This window comes from Lissotriton helveticus, chromosome 4_1 (genome assembly GCF_964261635.1).
Source record: "Lissotriton helveticus chromosome 4_1, aLisHel1.1, whole genome shotgun sequence".
NCBI classification, from domain to species: Eukaryota; Metazoa; Chordata; class Amphibia; order Caudata; family Salamandridae; genus Lissotriton; species Lissotriton helveticus.
The window spans coordinates 1,053,187,579-1,053,202,719 of record NC_136063.1 but is presented as its reverse complement, the minus strand read 5'-3'; the positions used below and the strand labels follow the sequence as shown (position 1 = coordinate 1,053,202,719).

The 15,141-nt window shown below is 47.6% G+C and overlaps 1 protein-coding gene across 1 annotated transcript in view; it reads right to left on the bottom strand.

The window, feature by feature from the left end:
* The window catches only part of MARCHF6 (membrane associated ring-CH-type finger 6), a 1,360,950-nt gene that overhangs the window by 1,003,230 nt on the left and 342,579 nt on the right, over window positions 1–15,141 (bottom strand). The window contains exon 10 of the mRNA XM_078687648.1: window positions 13,804–13,855. Coding sequence (XP_078543774.1) covers window positions 13,804–13,855 — 52 coding nt within the window. The remainder of the gene's footprint in view (window positions 1–13,803; window positions 13,856–15,141) is intronic.

Genomic DNA, 15,141 nt, shown 5'->3' with positions numbered 1-15,141 from the left:
TGACCCCACTGCTGGAAGTACGGGTGGAGTACTGATGGATGCATCTCCCACTCGTGCATTTGATGGCTGTATCTGCTGAGCAGATCCGCCATCTGATTGTCCTTGCCCGGGAGGTGTTCTGCCATGAGGAAAATGTTCCTCTGAATGGCCCACTTCCACATGCTCTGAGCCAGATGAGACAGCTGTGGCGAGTGAGTGCCTCCCTGTTTTTGGATGTAGTACATGGCTGTCATGTTGTCCGTCCGGATCAACACGACTTTGTTGCACAGATGTACTTTGAAGGACTTTAGCGCCATGAAGATTGCCATCAATTCTAGGTAGTTGATGTGCAACTTCTGTTGCTGGGTGGACCACAGTCCCTGCACAGTGTAGTGGAGCACATGGGCTCCCCACCCTTGGAGAGATGCGTCCGTCGTTAGGATAATCTGTGGCACTGGCTCTTGGAACGGTCGTCCCTTGCAAAGGTTGTGTGGATTCCACCAATGCAGAGAGTTGTATGCCCGACCGGTCACCAACACTAGGTCTGTTAGTTGTCCCTGAGCCTGTGTCCACTGATTTGCCAAGCATTCTTGGAGCGGACGCATGTGCAACCTCGCGTGCGGGACTATGAAGATGCAGGAGGCCATCATGCCTATCAACTGCATGAACACTCTCGCTGGTGGGGAGTGTTGCTGTCTGAACCTCTGGATCAGCGATTGAATTGCGTCGATCCTGACTGGGTTTGGCTGAGCCATAGCAGTCAGGGTGTTTATTGTCGCGCCCAGATACTGCCGCACATGGGCTGGTTGAAGGTGCGACTTTGGGTAGTTTAGCGAGAACCCTAGACTGTGAAGGAGGTGAATAGTGTGGGACATGTCCGCGGCGCACTGTTGTTCCGACTTTGCTTGAACAAGCCAGTCGTCTAGGTACGGGTAGACATGTATGTTTTGCCGTCTGAGGTGCGCCGCCACTGTCGCCAGACACTTTGTAAACACTCTGGGGGCAGTAGTCACCCCGAAGGGTAGGACTTTGAACTGATAGTGCCTGTTTTGAATGGTGAACCTGAGGTATTTTCTGTGGGATGGGTGGAGTGGGATGTGGAAATAAGCATCCTTGAGGTCCAAGGTTGCTAGGAAGTCCCCTTGGTTTAGCAGGGGAAGAATTTGCTGCAGTGTCAGCATGTGAAAGTGTTCTGACAGTATATACAGGTTGAGAGGGCGTAGATCCAGAATGGGTCTGAGGGATCCGTCCTTTTTTGGGATGAGGAAGTACAGGGAATAGACTCCTGTTCCTTCCTCTTCCACTGGTACGAGCTCGATTGCGCCTTTTTGCAGCATCACCACAACTTCCTGCTGCAATAAGTGCAAGTGCTCTGCCGACATAGGACGGTGTCTTGGGGGAATGTTGGGAGGAGTGGATGTTAACTCCAAACAATAACCGTACTGGATAAGTTTTCTCACCCACCTGTCCGTGGTGATGGACGTCCAGACTGGCAGGAACTGCTGGAGTCTCCCCCCGACAGGTGTTGGATGGTCGGGGGGCAGTGACAGAGAGTCACTGTTTGTTGACGGCAGAGGAACGGGAGTTGTTGTTCCCTCTGCCCCTGCCTTTGGCACTATTACCTCTGTAACCCCCTCTACCCTGCTTGGGGTACGAGGATTGTGCACCACTTTTGGCGAATTGTGTTTGTTGACCCAACTGTCCTCTGGTAACACCACGTGCTCCTGAGCGACGAAAAGTGCTTCCCCTGAATTGTTGAGACTGAAGCGCCCCCATGGACTTAGCAGTCTCATTGTCCTTTTTAATCTTTTCCAGGGTGGTGTCAACATCTGGACCAAACAGTCTGTCTGGATTGACGGGCTGGTTGAGTATTGTAGTTTGAATATCGGGTTTAAATCCAGATATGCGAAGCCAAGCTTGTCGCCTTAACATGACGCTAGTGTTAATTCCCCTAGCCGCTGTATAAGCCACATCAAGTGCACACTTTATTGCTGCGTTTGAGATGAGCTTCCCCTCTTGTATGAGCATTTCGGCCCCTTCCTTAAACTGATCAGGTAGGTGTTGAAGGAGCTGTTCTAGGGTGTCGTAATGCGCCCTATCGTATCGTGCCAATAGTGCCTGTGTGTTTGCTATACGCCAGATATTGGCAGCTTGCGCAGCTACCCTTTTGCCGGATGCCTCAAGCACTTTCGACTCCTTGTCTGGGGGAGGAGCTTCACCCGTTGTTTGGGAGTTCGCCCTCTTGCGGGCATTGGCGACCACCAACGAATCCAGAGGCAACTGTCCCCGAATATATGCAGGGTCTCCAGGTGCTGGCCTGTATTTCTTTTCGATACGTGGGTTTACCACTCTCGCCCTTGTAGGTTCCTTAAAGATTTCTGGTGCATGTCTAAGGACACCCTTGAGCATAGGAAGTATTTTAACTGTTCTGTCTGAGACAGAGAAAGTGTCAAACAAAAAATCCTCCTCTACCGGGTCAGCATGCATGTCCACATCATGATTTGCCGCTGCCCGCTCTATCAAAGCATTAAACGCTGCTGAATCCTCTGTTGGTGATGTACGTGCCCCAAACCCCTGTGGATCTTGTACCACCTGATGTCCACCTTGGTCCCCAGTATCGCCATATGAGTCCAGTTGAACATCAGGGTCACTGTCAACTGGGAAATTGTACTGGTCATCTTGGTCATCATCCTCTCCACCTGATTGGGTGGGGGAAGTTGATGGACTCCTTCTTGGTGGTGGCAGAACAGGTTCAACAAGGGCAGGAATGTCCTGTGCCGGCCTTTTCTTTTTCAGTGGAATGACATAGGATTCCAGTGGTTGGGAAGTGATTTTCCTTTTGTAGAGGGTCAATTTCCCCGTTTGGGCATCGATGTAATGCTCTGATTGGTCTTCAGAGGCGTGATGTCGATCCAAGATTTTGTGCGTGGAAGCGTCCGACGTGTCAGCGATTTTCGGCACCGATCTGGGTGCAAATGCCTTCGGTGCCACCTTAGGTGGCAGGGAGTAGAGAAGCTTGGTCGAGGTCTTCGGAGGCGTGTCCACCGATTTCGGAGCCGACGGCGTGGGAGCCGATGACGACAAAGTCTGCTCCCGAATACGTTTGAGGGAGTCGGTGACCTGCTTAGTGAAGGAAGCAGAGGGTTTAGAAACCGACGGCCGATGTTCGGTAGCGTCGGAGTCCCTCGGTATCGACGAGTTTTCCGTCGACGAATCTTCGTTACCAATGGGTCGCGGCTCAGTTGCAGCCTTTGGCGCCGACACCGTTGCTGCCGATACGGCATCTTTGTGCCGATGCGTAGTGCCCCCTGTCTTCAGGTCATGGCCTTTAGTTGACTGACTCGACTGTGCGCTTACTGGTAGGCGCCGCAGTGGCGGCCGAAGGCGTGTCAACAGTCTTTGAGGTCCGCGCCGGAGCAACTGTGCTTGACACTTGATGGACGTCCTTCTTAGAGGATGGATCCTTGGGCACCTTTTGCGGCGCCGTCGACTCGACAGCCTTCTTCGACTTCTGTGGGCCGGAGGTCGACGGAGTCGATGAAGGAGCAGGCTTCGCTATTTTTTGTTGGACGTCGGCCATTTTAGGTTTGGTCGAATCCGATGGTTTCGGTTTCGATTTTGATGGGACGTCGGCCATCTTTGGTGCCGTCGAATCCGAAGGTTTCGGTTTCGGTTTCGATGCGTGGAATGGCGGCTCCGCTTGAGTGTCCGTGGCCGGGCCAGAAGGCGGGGCCGGGGATAGCGGTGCTGGGTCGTGGGTAAGGCCGAGTGGCGATCCCGTGACCTGAGGCTGAGTCATGTAGCTTTCGGGGCATAGCTCTTCCTCTGAGCTATCTTCCGCGGCCCCATAAACTTCTTCGTCGTCCCCTACCTCCTCGACGTATTCAAGGTCCAGGGCCTGTCCTTCGGCTTGTTCATCGGGCTCTGCCTCGACCTCCGTCGACGGTGGAGAAATCTGAAGATGATGGCTACCGCCTTCTTCTGCGGGGTCGTCGAATATGTCGTCGGGTGCCGGGGCCGCTCGCTGGGCCTCGAGGCGCGCCGCGCGCCGATGCTTGAGCGTCTTCTTTGACCTGAATTTTGAACAGGCCATGCAGTTTTCCCCGTAGTCCGGCGAGAGGCATTTATTACAGACCGGATGCACGTCGATATGTGGATATTTGGATCCACAGACGGGGCAGAACTTGAACGGGCTCCGCTCCATGGTAAGGTCGTCGGGGTCTTGCTGCGACGAGAGGGCCTCGATGTCTGAAGAATTACTCTACTCCGCAGAATTCCGGCTCAGAGAGTCGGAGGATGTTCGAGACCGTACGCAAACAATACCGACGCAAGTAACGAAGGCCTTTTGGCCTTAAGAACAAAGTTTTTCGGTTCCGACACGGAGACGTCGAAACCACATCCGAACCCAATGGCGGAAAAAAACAATCTGGGGATGGAGTCGATGCCCATGCGCACTGTAGTCCAGGGGAGGAGCCACCTATCTCGTGATACTTCGAAGACTCTTCCAGGACAACAATGTGCACTCATCCGGACCCAACACTAGGCGGCGATCTATGCAATAGATATGAATTTAGCAGCCCACATGCCTCGAACTGTGAGTTCACCGAAATCTTCAGGACATTTGGTGGTGACGCCAATTGAAGAATATATTCAAATAGAGAGACGAGTAAGACACATAAATGTCTCTTAGAAGATTCATAAAGTAGAACTAGATACAGTAAGATATCACACATAATAAAAGTGTTTTAGTTACATTTATCAAATGCCTATAATATCCTGGCTGAAGATTCCGGACTACCACCTGTTGTTAGGGAATACCCCACAATGAGAGTACATAATACTTGAACATTCATTCCCCAAGTACATGATGTACTGAAAAAAATATATGAAAGAAAGAATGGGCTCTATAACAAGCTTTGGCACTGTACAGAAGTAAAATGAGTTGAGATAAGGACTCAGTACTATATGTTATTCCATGGATATCACAGATTGAAGCCCAATATTCATTAAAGCTGGAGGCCAAAAGTGATATCTATCTTGACAGAATTGCGAAATTTGGGAGTGACTGACCCGGTCACTCAACTATGGATACCCCTCCACTGAATGCACCCCCCATCCCACTGCTCCAATAATCAGCTAAGAGGAATGTGGCCCTCCACTGGTTGAAGGGATCTCTGCCCATGAAGGAGGCAAGGCTCAGATATGTAGTGACTTGCAATACCAATGGAGAACTCTACACCTCCATGTTACCTGCTAGATCCTGGCCTGTGGCATATGGGCACAGCTGCATTCCTACGTAGCCTAAATACAAACCAACAGCTCAGATAATTTGTTACCGAACACCAGGCAAGGTGACACCCGACATCTTCTCTGCATAGACTGACATCCCATTATAATATTGTTGGTATTGTACAATAGATGTGAGATAATCAAATGATCTCTGCACGACGTGCGAAAGGATGTGTTCTGCTGTACAATGGGGGTCAGAACCTAATGCAGAAGAATGAGACTTTCATGATGCTGAACAAACTGATGTACGTGTTGTTTATAGTACTTATGTATGAATGCTGATTGTTTAAGATGGGATATAAAAGTATATCAAATTTTAAAAAAAAATGCGTACCATATATTACTGAACTATAGGAGTCTGAATACACACAAACACAAATGTAGTGCACAGCTGATGTCAAGTCTGGTAAAGAAAAAAGGTTAGGTATTGCAAATGGTTTCTTTAGTCAAAATATAGCCCATGAATCACACTATTCGACAGCTTTCATATTTGGGGCTGTGCAGTATGCATATTCAAGATTACTTGGGCTGCCACAGAAAAGCTAAAACTAACAACCTGCATGCATTCCATCAAGTACTCTACAATAAGGCTAACGAAAACCCCACAGATATACAAGAGCATCTGAGCAAATGCAACAGGACACCCATTTTACAAAAAAGCTCTTATAGATCTCATTGAAATGTGGCAAGAGCTTGAATCAATGCCTATAGGTAAATTCTCTAGCCCAGATGGTATTGCTCTCGAGTTTTACCAAACCTTCCTTTCCCCTCCCCCAAGATGTTTTGGAAGCCATTTTTAATTCCTTTTCTCAGCAGGCTAGCCTTACTCCTATCATGGGTGATGAGGTCATATCTCTTATCCCCAAAAATGTGCAAAACTGCACATCTTATTGGCTGCCTGTGTTTAAGAGATCTCTACACAAAAATACTGTCAATATGACTAAATCCTCTTCCTCTTAGCTTCATAGTTCCTCACCAGATTGGTTTCACCTGCAACCAGCAAGGAACAGACTATATTCGATGCTGTGCACACCTAGTTGAAAAAGACCACAAACATCCCACTATATCATCATCCTTAGATGCTTAGGAAGCATTCAACAAGGTGAGCTGGGTGTTTCTTGGAGATGTTTTTGGGAAGATACACTTTGCTCAAGCTAGGACTGATAGAATCCAGGTAGCATACATCTCCCCAATAGCGATAATCCGGATCGGAGGGCAATGCACCAACCCTATAACCCAGACCAGGGGGACCACACAGGGATGTCCCCTATTTCCATTGCTTTTTGCCTTGGTAATAGAACAATGATGATCAGACAAACACAGGAAATCTCAAGCATCTCATTTACAGGCCCCATATGCACAAAATCAAATTATTTTGCTGATAATTTCCCCTTACACTGATGAATTCTTCCACATCCCTCCCACACGTGATACAGGTACTTGACAACTTTGAGCTGTTCTCAATTTAACAGTTCTCCCAGACTAACTTCAAACCCTAGGTCCCTTTCAGTGGGTGACAACCTCAATAGGCTATCTGGGCCACAATCCTATGAGCCACCTCAACTGCTAAGCAAATGCTAACTGGGCAGTATCAGCAAAAATATCCTTGAAGGTCTACAGAGATGGCACTACTTATACCTATCTTGGTTGGGACATATTAATGTCATCAAAATCAAAGTCCTACCCAGAATTCTCTCTCTCTTTCCAACTCTCCCTTACCCTATATCCCAGTTAGACTTAAACTAGTTACAATCCAAACTACAATCCTTCATCTGGGGCGGTAAGAACCCCTGTATCTCCTTTAAGGTTATTTGCCTGGTCTTCCTAGCCCTTCATCATAGCCAATCGAAATATTTTTCTGCTCTTTTTAACTGGTATGTGCCTAGCAGGTCTCTCAGATCCTCTTCAGGTAGGAAACTGACCATCTTCAGGTTTCGCAAAGTCAGATGGGGTGGCTGTCTTGCTAATGCAATGCCATGGTAGCCTTGAATCGCCAAAATGTTTGTCTTTGATTTATATATTTGATATGAGTAATTATTAAATATTTTATTGAATTGCAACTAAAAATTTAAACCAACAAGTGTGTGCGTGTTGGTTTGTTGTCTTCTTTTATTTTGACTTATTCAGGATATATTGCATTTATTGTTCCTATATACCTAATGCATAAAGTGATTAGTGGTATCACTTTTCTGTTGTAATTGTTTCCCCCCGATCAGACCATTGTTTTTTGCATCATTATTTACCCATGTCCTTCGAGCTTTAAAAATTGGGTCACCCATTGTTTGTTTTTAGGTCGAGCCTAGCGCTGCTCTAGGAAAACAACCTCTTATAATCACTCTGGACTTTTCACATGCTCGTGTTTTTTTAAAGCATTTTTTCTATTGGGCTTTGTGTGAATCTTTCTAAAAAAGACAGCATGCAATTGGGCAAAGGTGGGTGCAGTTCCCACCTGTCCCAAGAAATGTATCCGCCCATGGCCTACGGCTTGCTGTTACGAGCAGGGGCGCTATCTGTTCGGGGTCAAGTCACCATTTGACTTTAATTAGCGCTTTCGCCGCGCTGCCGTGCTCACTCGCCACCACTTCTCTCTCGCGCCATTCTTTTTAACCAACCCTCCCTTCACATGCCACATGCATACACACAGCCCAAATTCTGCAGGAGTCCAGGGTCAGAAGAGAACAGTTATTCATGGGCAAATGTGCGCTTTGGCACAAGTTTACTTGATCGCTTTGTCTTCTCCTTTAACTTTCATAGAACTCCTGTTTGTGGTCATTGTCACCTATAAATCAAGAAATGTACATTGTGATTCTGAAAATGAGACGATTGAGGTTTGTAACCTTAAATTTAATATATACGTATTTAGGAAACTTCTATAACTCCGTATAAGTTTGCATCAGCAACAATGAGGCGTTAGCCTTGCGCAACAAAATAACTGCTAATTCAATACGGGTTTGGCAGTTGTCTGAGAGCTTGACTGAACGGAAGTTGATGCAGAGATGTTGCATTTATTTATTTTAACTGCCCGATGTACTGAACCATGTGTATTTGTGGCATGCATTATTCATGAGTTGTCACGTCAGAGTAACGTCCAAAACAATCATGTCGAATTCATGCGTTGATTGTCTTAATGATGTTGGGATTGGAAATCACCCATGCTCTCACCCGGCCAGAGTAAAACTTGCGGTTCTTTTCTAAGCTGTCAGCGTAGCTTGCGCTATTCCAGTAGCATATGAAGTAATTTGTGCTGTAAATTAAGACGGGCAGAAGGGAGTTGTAGTCGTGACGTACCTGCCTCACTGGTGCGCTCCAGAACAGAAGCCTGCAATTTGATTGTGCGCGTAAGCTGCGGGACGGGGTGGAAAGGTCTATTGATTATCCAATAGTAGGCAAGGGGAAAGCTTCCAGAGTGTGAGCTAGGCGGCCATGTCGGACATCATGTTGTAGAGTTTACGACTGTTGCTCACGTGTACGCCATGGTTAGAATTATTTTTCTAAATATTTGAATAGAAGCCTGATCAAATTTTGCGATCATACACACCTTTCTTTTTTAGAAGCTATTGTAAATTACATGTTTTAAAATATTCGCTAGACTTAACGGGAGCCTTAATACAGTGCGTTTCTGTAGATATTGGGACTGTTGAAGTCATTTTGCGAAGAACCTAATGAAATCTGAAATTTAAAAAATATAGGTTTGTATTGCCTGGTGGATGATTCTTTTGGATGATTTCCATTCAAAGATGGCTGCATACTTTGCTGGAGGCTGCTGATAGACTTGCTGGTTCACACCTTATTCAACTCTCTCAGCCTACCAGTGGAATGGGCCTCCCCTGAGCCGTCGGCAAACGGCGTGTTTAAGAAAATACGCTGCAGTTGCCAGTCTCACAAAGCACATACAATATTATAAAAAATAACTAAACACATAACATCCCAAAGGCGAGACCTATTGGCTATGCCAATGCTTGTTGTCTTTGAAATGGACATCTTTCCCCTTTCTTCTTCCGCCTCAAGGATGTCTGTCACATCAGACAGGACTCCAAAGCTGATTAACCCACAACAAGATTCATGGGAGTGAACAGAGTTCACACCTGGATGTCTGTCACAGTGATATTTGCATCCAAAGGTCAATCCTAGGCACCCAGCCCTACTCTTCATCATGGATTCCCTTATCAGCCCCATCTTTCTCTTCCTTAGATGTGCCCAGTCCCCTTCCTTGTGATCTATCATTGAATCGAAGAACCCTTTGAAATGCACCAAGACAGCCTGGCTCTGCCATCCTCCAGTGCATGTCCCTCCCAGCTTACAGGAATGAAGCAATACATACATCTCTACTCATATTTTTTTTACCAGGCAGGCCTGGGCTTCCCAAAATGGAAGCCAAGGTCCCCCATCTAATATACCAGTGCAGGCACTCTCTGCATTCAGGGTACATCCACAGCACACTTGCTGCACAGCACTGTTATCCTCATGTATTAGGCCACTACAAGCATAACTACATGCAGCAAACAATTTCGGTATGAAGTCACTGGTCAGGACTGCCGCCTTTCCATATTGTACCAATGTGTGTTATTCTAAAAACCCACACTGCCAGCACACAAACATTTACCACACATGCACTGTACCACACATCACCCTTTGTGCAGTGTACTTCTTGCAAGAACATGCACACAGCACATCTTTCCATCAGACAAGCCCTTTCACATCTACCTGATGTGGACCAGGGATAAGTTAAGCACACCTCAGAAGTATTAACAAGCATTTGCAATGCAATAGTTCTCGCATTATTAAAGTTTGAGCTATTGGCATTGCTAAATAATGCAACACCAATAGCTCAAACTTTAATAATGCGAGACCTATTGCGTTGCAAATGTCAGAAATAGAATGTACCTTCAGAGCTCTTCTTCAATGCTGGGTCATTATCGGGGGGCCATGCCCCCCTGTACATATACTCAAAGTCACATTTATTTTGTTCCAGGCAATAACTCATTAAACCAGTCACGACTAAAAAAAACAAGGAGGTGGTTAATCAGTGGAAGGTTGCATTTTACCCAAAAAACGAACGCTAATTACAATCAAAAACGGGTCACAGTGTATCGCATATTTTGAAAGGCCCTACTATCACATTCATAAAGTTATATTTAAATGTTTAAGATTTTTGTACGCATAAAAAGTCGGGAGTAACCAACTAGAACGGAGACAGAAATAAGATAAACCCAGTCTTGGCACAGAAGAGAGAGGAGAGACAGGTCACTCAGCAGAGCGGCCTGACACATACAGCATTCACTGTGTTTCAACATAACGTAGTTCTCAATCGACACCCAGAAGTGGATACCGGTTAAAAAAGCAGTTTTAAGAATACAAAACAGCAATATTGTGGGTTTAGTGGGCCCTGGTGCAACTGTACCTGCTGCACCAACGGAAGCCGCACCCCTGCATATGCTGCCTGAGCACCATGACAGCGCGCACAGAGGTAGGTGTTATTGATGTTGAAAGCATGAGCGAGTTCACATGTGCAGTATGATTCCCAGTACTGGGCCTGGGTGCGCAAGGCCTCCAAAGGGAGAACTGTACATTTTGGGCAGTGCGGTTCCATAGGTAAAATACACACTGAAGGGAAGTGCGGAGAGATGATGCGCACAGCACAGCCTTCTGCATATATAAAGCAAACAATACCACACATGAATATACTGCAGGCAGGCGTGAATAGAGAATGGTGAGTGAGTGAGAGAGAAGAGGGGGGGCAAGGAGGACGAGCGAGAAGTACGATGGAGGAAGGAATGTGAGAGGCGATGAAAGAAAGGATGAAAAAGGGTTCAAAAAGGGTGAGAAAGTGAAAGACAAGAGCGAAGGATAAGAGAATAGGAAAGGATATAAAAGGGTGGGAAGAAATTACGTAAGGGAAGAAAGGGAGGGAGATGGACGTGTGACAGAGAAGGGTGCAAGACAGGTGATGGATAAGCAGGTGGAGGAGTAAGATGGAAGGGCGAAGAGTAAGAAAGAGGACTGAGGTGGGCCGGGGTCGAGAGCGCTGGATAAAAGCATGCCAAGGGAGAATCAGGGAAGAGGGGAAAGGAATGAGAGTAGCATGAATGAGGGCGTGTAAGCAAGAAGCAGAGGAGGAATGGGAAGAGGAGGAATGGGAAGCGGAGGCGTGGGAGACGGAGGAGAGTGGGTGTGGACTCCTGTACATGGGTACCGCAGATGAATCGCACAGAACTGAAGCCGGCACCCCAGCTGTGAAGCGCCCGCCTGCTGCTCTCCACCACCGCAGGGTGGTTACTTAGGCCCAGGTAGCTGTTGGCGCATAAGTTCAGGATTTGTGTGAGGGGGAAACAGTGGGACTCAGTGAGTGAAAAGACACCCTTAATCAAAGCAGACGGTCCTCTATTCAGGGCAGCACACATCCGCAGCCCCGGTCCCAACACATCTGGTACACTAGAGCTTTGTGAAGTTGCTGCCTCCCAGCCCTTCCAGCACCACAGCAGCGTGTGCCACCAGAGTTATAAAGACAGCTCATCCCCCAGGAGGACCCCTGGTTGCCTCTTCTCCCCAGACCTTCCGGCACCATAGCAGCGTGTGCCACCAGATCTATGGACAGCTGAAGACGGCTCACCCCGAGGCAGTACCCCTGGTTTCCTCTTCTCCCCAGCCTTTCCGGCACCATAGCAGCGTGTGCCACCAGAGCTATGGACAGCTGAAGACGGCTCACCCCGAGGCAGTACCCCTGGTTTCCTCTTCTCCCCAGCCCTTCCGGCACCATAGCAGCGTGTGCCACCAGAGCTATGGACAGCTGAAGACGGCTCACCCCCCAGCATTACCCCTGGTTGCCTCTTCTCCCCAGCCCTTCCGGCACCACAGCAGCGTGTGCCACCAGAGCTATGGACAGCTGAAGACGGCTCACCCCGAGGCAGTACCCCTGGTTTCCTCTTCTCCCCAGCCCTTCCGGCACCATAGCAGCGTGTGCCACCAGAGCTATGGACAGCTGAAGACGGCTCACCCCCCAGCATTACCCCTGGTTGCCTCTTCTCCCCAGCCCTTCCGGCACCATAGCAGCGTGTGCCACCAGAGCTATGGACAGCTGAAGACGGCTCACCCGAGGCAGTACCCGTGGTTTCCTCTTCTCCCCATCCCTTCCGGGACCATAGCAGCGTGTGCCACCAGAGCTATGGACAGCTGAAAACGGCTCACCCCCCCAGCAGTACCCCTGGTTGCCTCTTCTCCCCAGCCCTTCCAGCACCATAGCAGCGTGTGCCACCAGAGCTATGGACAGCTGAAGATGGCTCACCCCCCAGCAGTACCCCTGGTTGCCTCTTCTCCCCAGCCCTTCTGGCACCATAGCAGCATGTGCCACCAGAGCTATGGACAGCTGAAGACGGCTCATCCCCCAGCAGTACCCCTGGTCGCCTCTTCTCCGGCGGCAGTATTCTGCTATAGCGCCGAGAACCTGCGGCCCCCAGCCCCTCCAGCTCCAGAATGCCAGCAACCCCCACAAAGCGCTCAAGCGTCCCTATATTCACGCAGCGCTATGCGGCACTCATGGAGGTCCCTTTATCGTGGCGTCTGGGGGGCCTATCCCCCCCAGCTGTCACTGTGGAGCCACCAGGAGCTGGGATGCGGCTCGCAAAGCAAATGTCTATCTGAATGGGTCAGGCGCAATCCCATACACCGGCAGTCTCCGCTCTTATGTAAACCAGGCCCAACCAGGCCGCGGCAGCTCCATCATTTGTAAGGCCGTGGCGGGCAGTTACCTCGGTCCCGGTCAATTTGGGCACCCGCGATGCGTCGCTGCTCCGGACAGTGACGTTGCTTGATCCGGCAGTGATTTTAGGGTCAGGGGGCCACTGTGAAGAGTGCCAGAATATGGACGGGGATGGAGCGCCGGGAGAGTGCGTCCATTCGCTTCGCCATCTTGGACATGACCCCACGTATCTTTCTTAATAACATTTCATTATTTGTGATTTTGATCTCCTACAGGAGTGACAGGGCATGTGTCTGCCTTACGCCGTGAGTGTGCACATCTTTTGTCCGGCATGTGTCGTCTGCCTTGTGTGAAGTCGCAGCGCCACAGTGAAAGTGAGAGCGCGGTGGGAGAAAGTGAAATCTAAGAAACAAAGCCACGAATGGTGCACACACATTTCTGCCACATGCTTTCAATTATCGCGCCCGTATCTGGGCACAATATTTGAAAGCATATGGCAGAAATGCGTGTAACAGACACAAATAGGCCAGGGGCGGAGCTATGCGCCCGCCTTTGACCTATTGTGTGCTAGCTTTAAAATCGGGGTGTGATGATATGGGCCGAAGTGAATATATTAAATGGAATAATAATGGGGCACCATTAGGCTAGTTATGTTACTTTTTTAATAAACATAGTTGAATAAAGTTACATTTTGAGACACAAGGAGATAAGGCGATTTACCTAGAATCACAAAATAATTGGCCAATGCTAAGATTGGAAATCAAACCCAGCACAGCATAGATACAATCCACACCACCACCTTCTTGAGTACAATGTAAAACAGCAAAAAGTAAACTTACCAAACACAAGTATAAAAAGAGTATTTAGTGACACAACCCAGAAGACGTGTTCCTGCGAAAGAAAATAAATGCAAAATGAAAACAATATCATAAGCCACTAGCAACATTTTAGAACCCTAACTCTGAGTCACATTCATGTTTTTTATCAACATGAAGGCCTGACAGCTACAAAATTGTAATTATAATCTCCTGGCGTCAATGTCAGTCTTATACTCAGTCAAATGCTCTATCTTTCATGTTAATTTCAACATGGTTTTTGTTGAGAATTGCTCAACTTCCTTTATCATTTTCCTGAGTAATGAACTAGTTAAAACATCAGCTTATCCTAGCAATAAAACCAAATTTAAGAATTCAGTGATTTAACACCACTTCCAGTAGCTCTGAAAGACCTTAACAAGTGAAACATACAGAATGCATGTAATTGCATATTCAAGATGAAAAGGAGAATAAATAGACAGTGTGAGATGAAGCAAGGTGACTCTTAATTGGATTAAACAATGAATCAGCAGCACACCTAAAAACCATATACAGGCTACCAGGAAAAGTCAGAAATGAGATTGGAGAGTCTCTGCCTAGCATACAAATACATTGAAGGGACAGCTGCCAAATAGCTGCTAGACGAAAGTATCCAATACACTTCTACATCCAACCTACACTCAGCAAAAAAGTCTCTCCCAGTCACCTCTGGAACCTAATTCTCATGGTAGCCCTTCACCTTAGGAAAGACCTGTCCAACCATATTTGCCTATGTATGTATATGTATGTATGCATATATGTGTTGGCATTTATAAAGCACACACACCTGACTCAAGAGCAAAGAAGTGCTGAAGAGGAGGCTTGGCCAGGGGAAGATTCCTTTATTGGGGGTACTGATAGACTTGTTGGATCTGGGCAGTGCTCCTTTCTAGTTGTAGGTGAATTGGTGCTTATCTGATGTCAATAGGGATGCTGAGCAAGATGCTAAAAGCATGAATACAGAAGGTTTCTCACTTGTTTTTTTTTCCTTCTTAACAAGGTTTTGTCTCCAGTCTGGAGATATCCAAGCTCCTAGTTTGTTGGTGTTCCCAGATGTGGCTAGTTGGTTTGCAAAGCAAGCTGGGGTGTTACCGATTGTGTTATAAGTGATGCAGCTCAGTGTATGTCTTTTAACGTGGGGGTAATGTGGTTGAATTTGTTCCAGACTTTGAATAAACATGCTGCACCATGTAGTACTCATTTCAGGGGTGTTAAGGTGGTATCAGGAGACAATTTTGCAGAGAGCAGAGCATTGTCTCCATCCAGGTGGGAGAGGACTAAGGCTTGCATGGTTGTTCTGAAGTCGCCTTTCAGGAGGAAAAG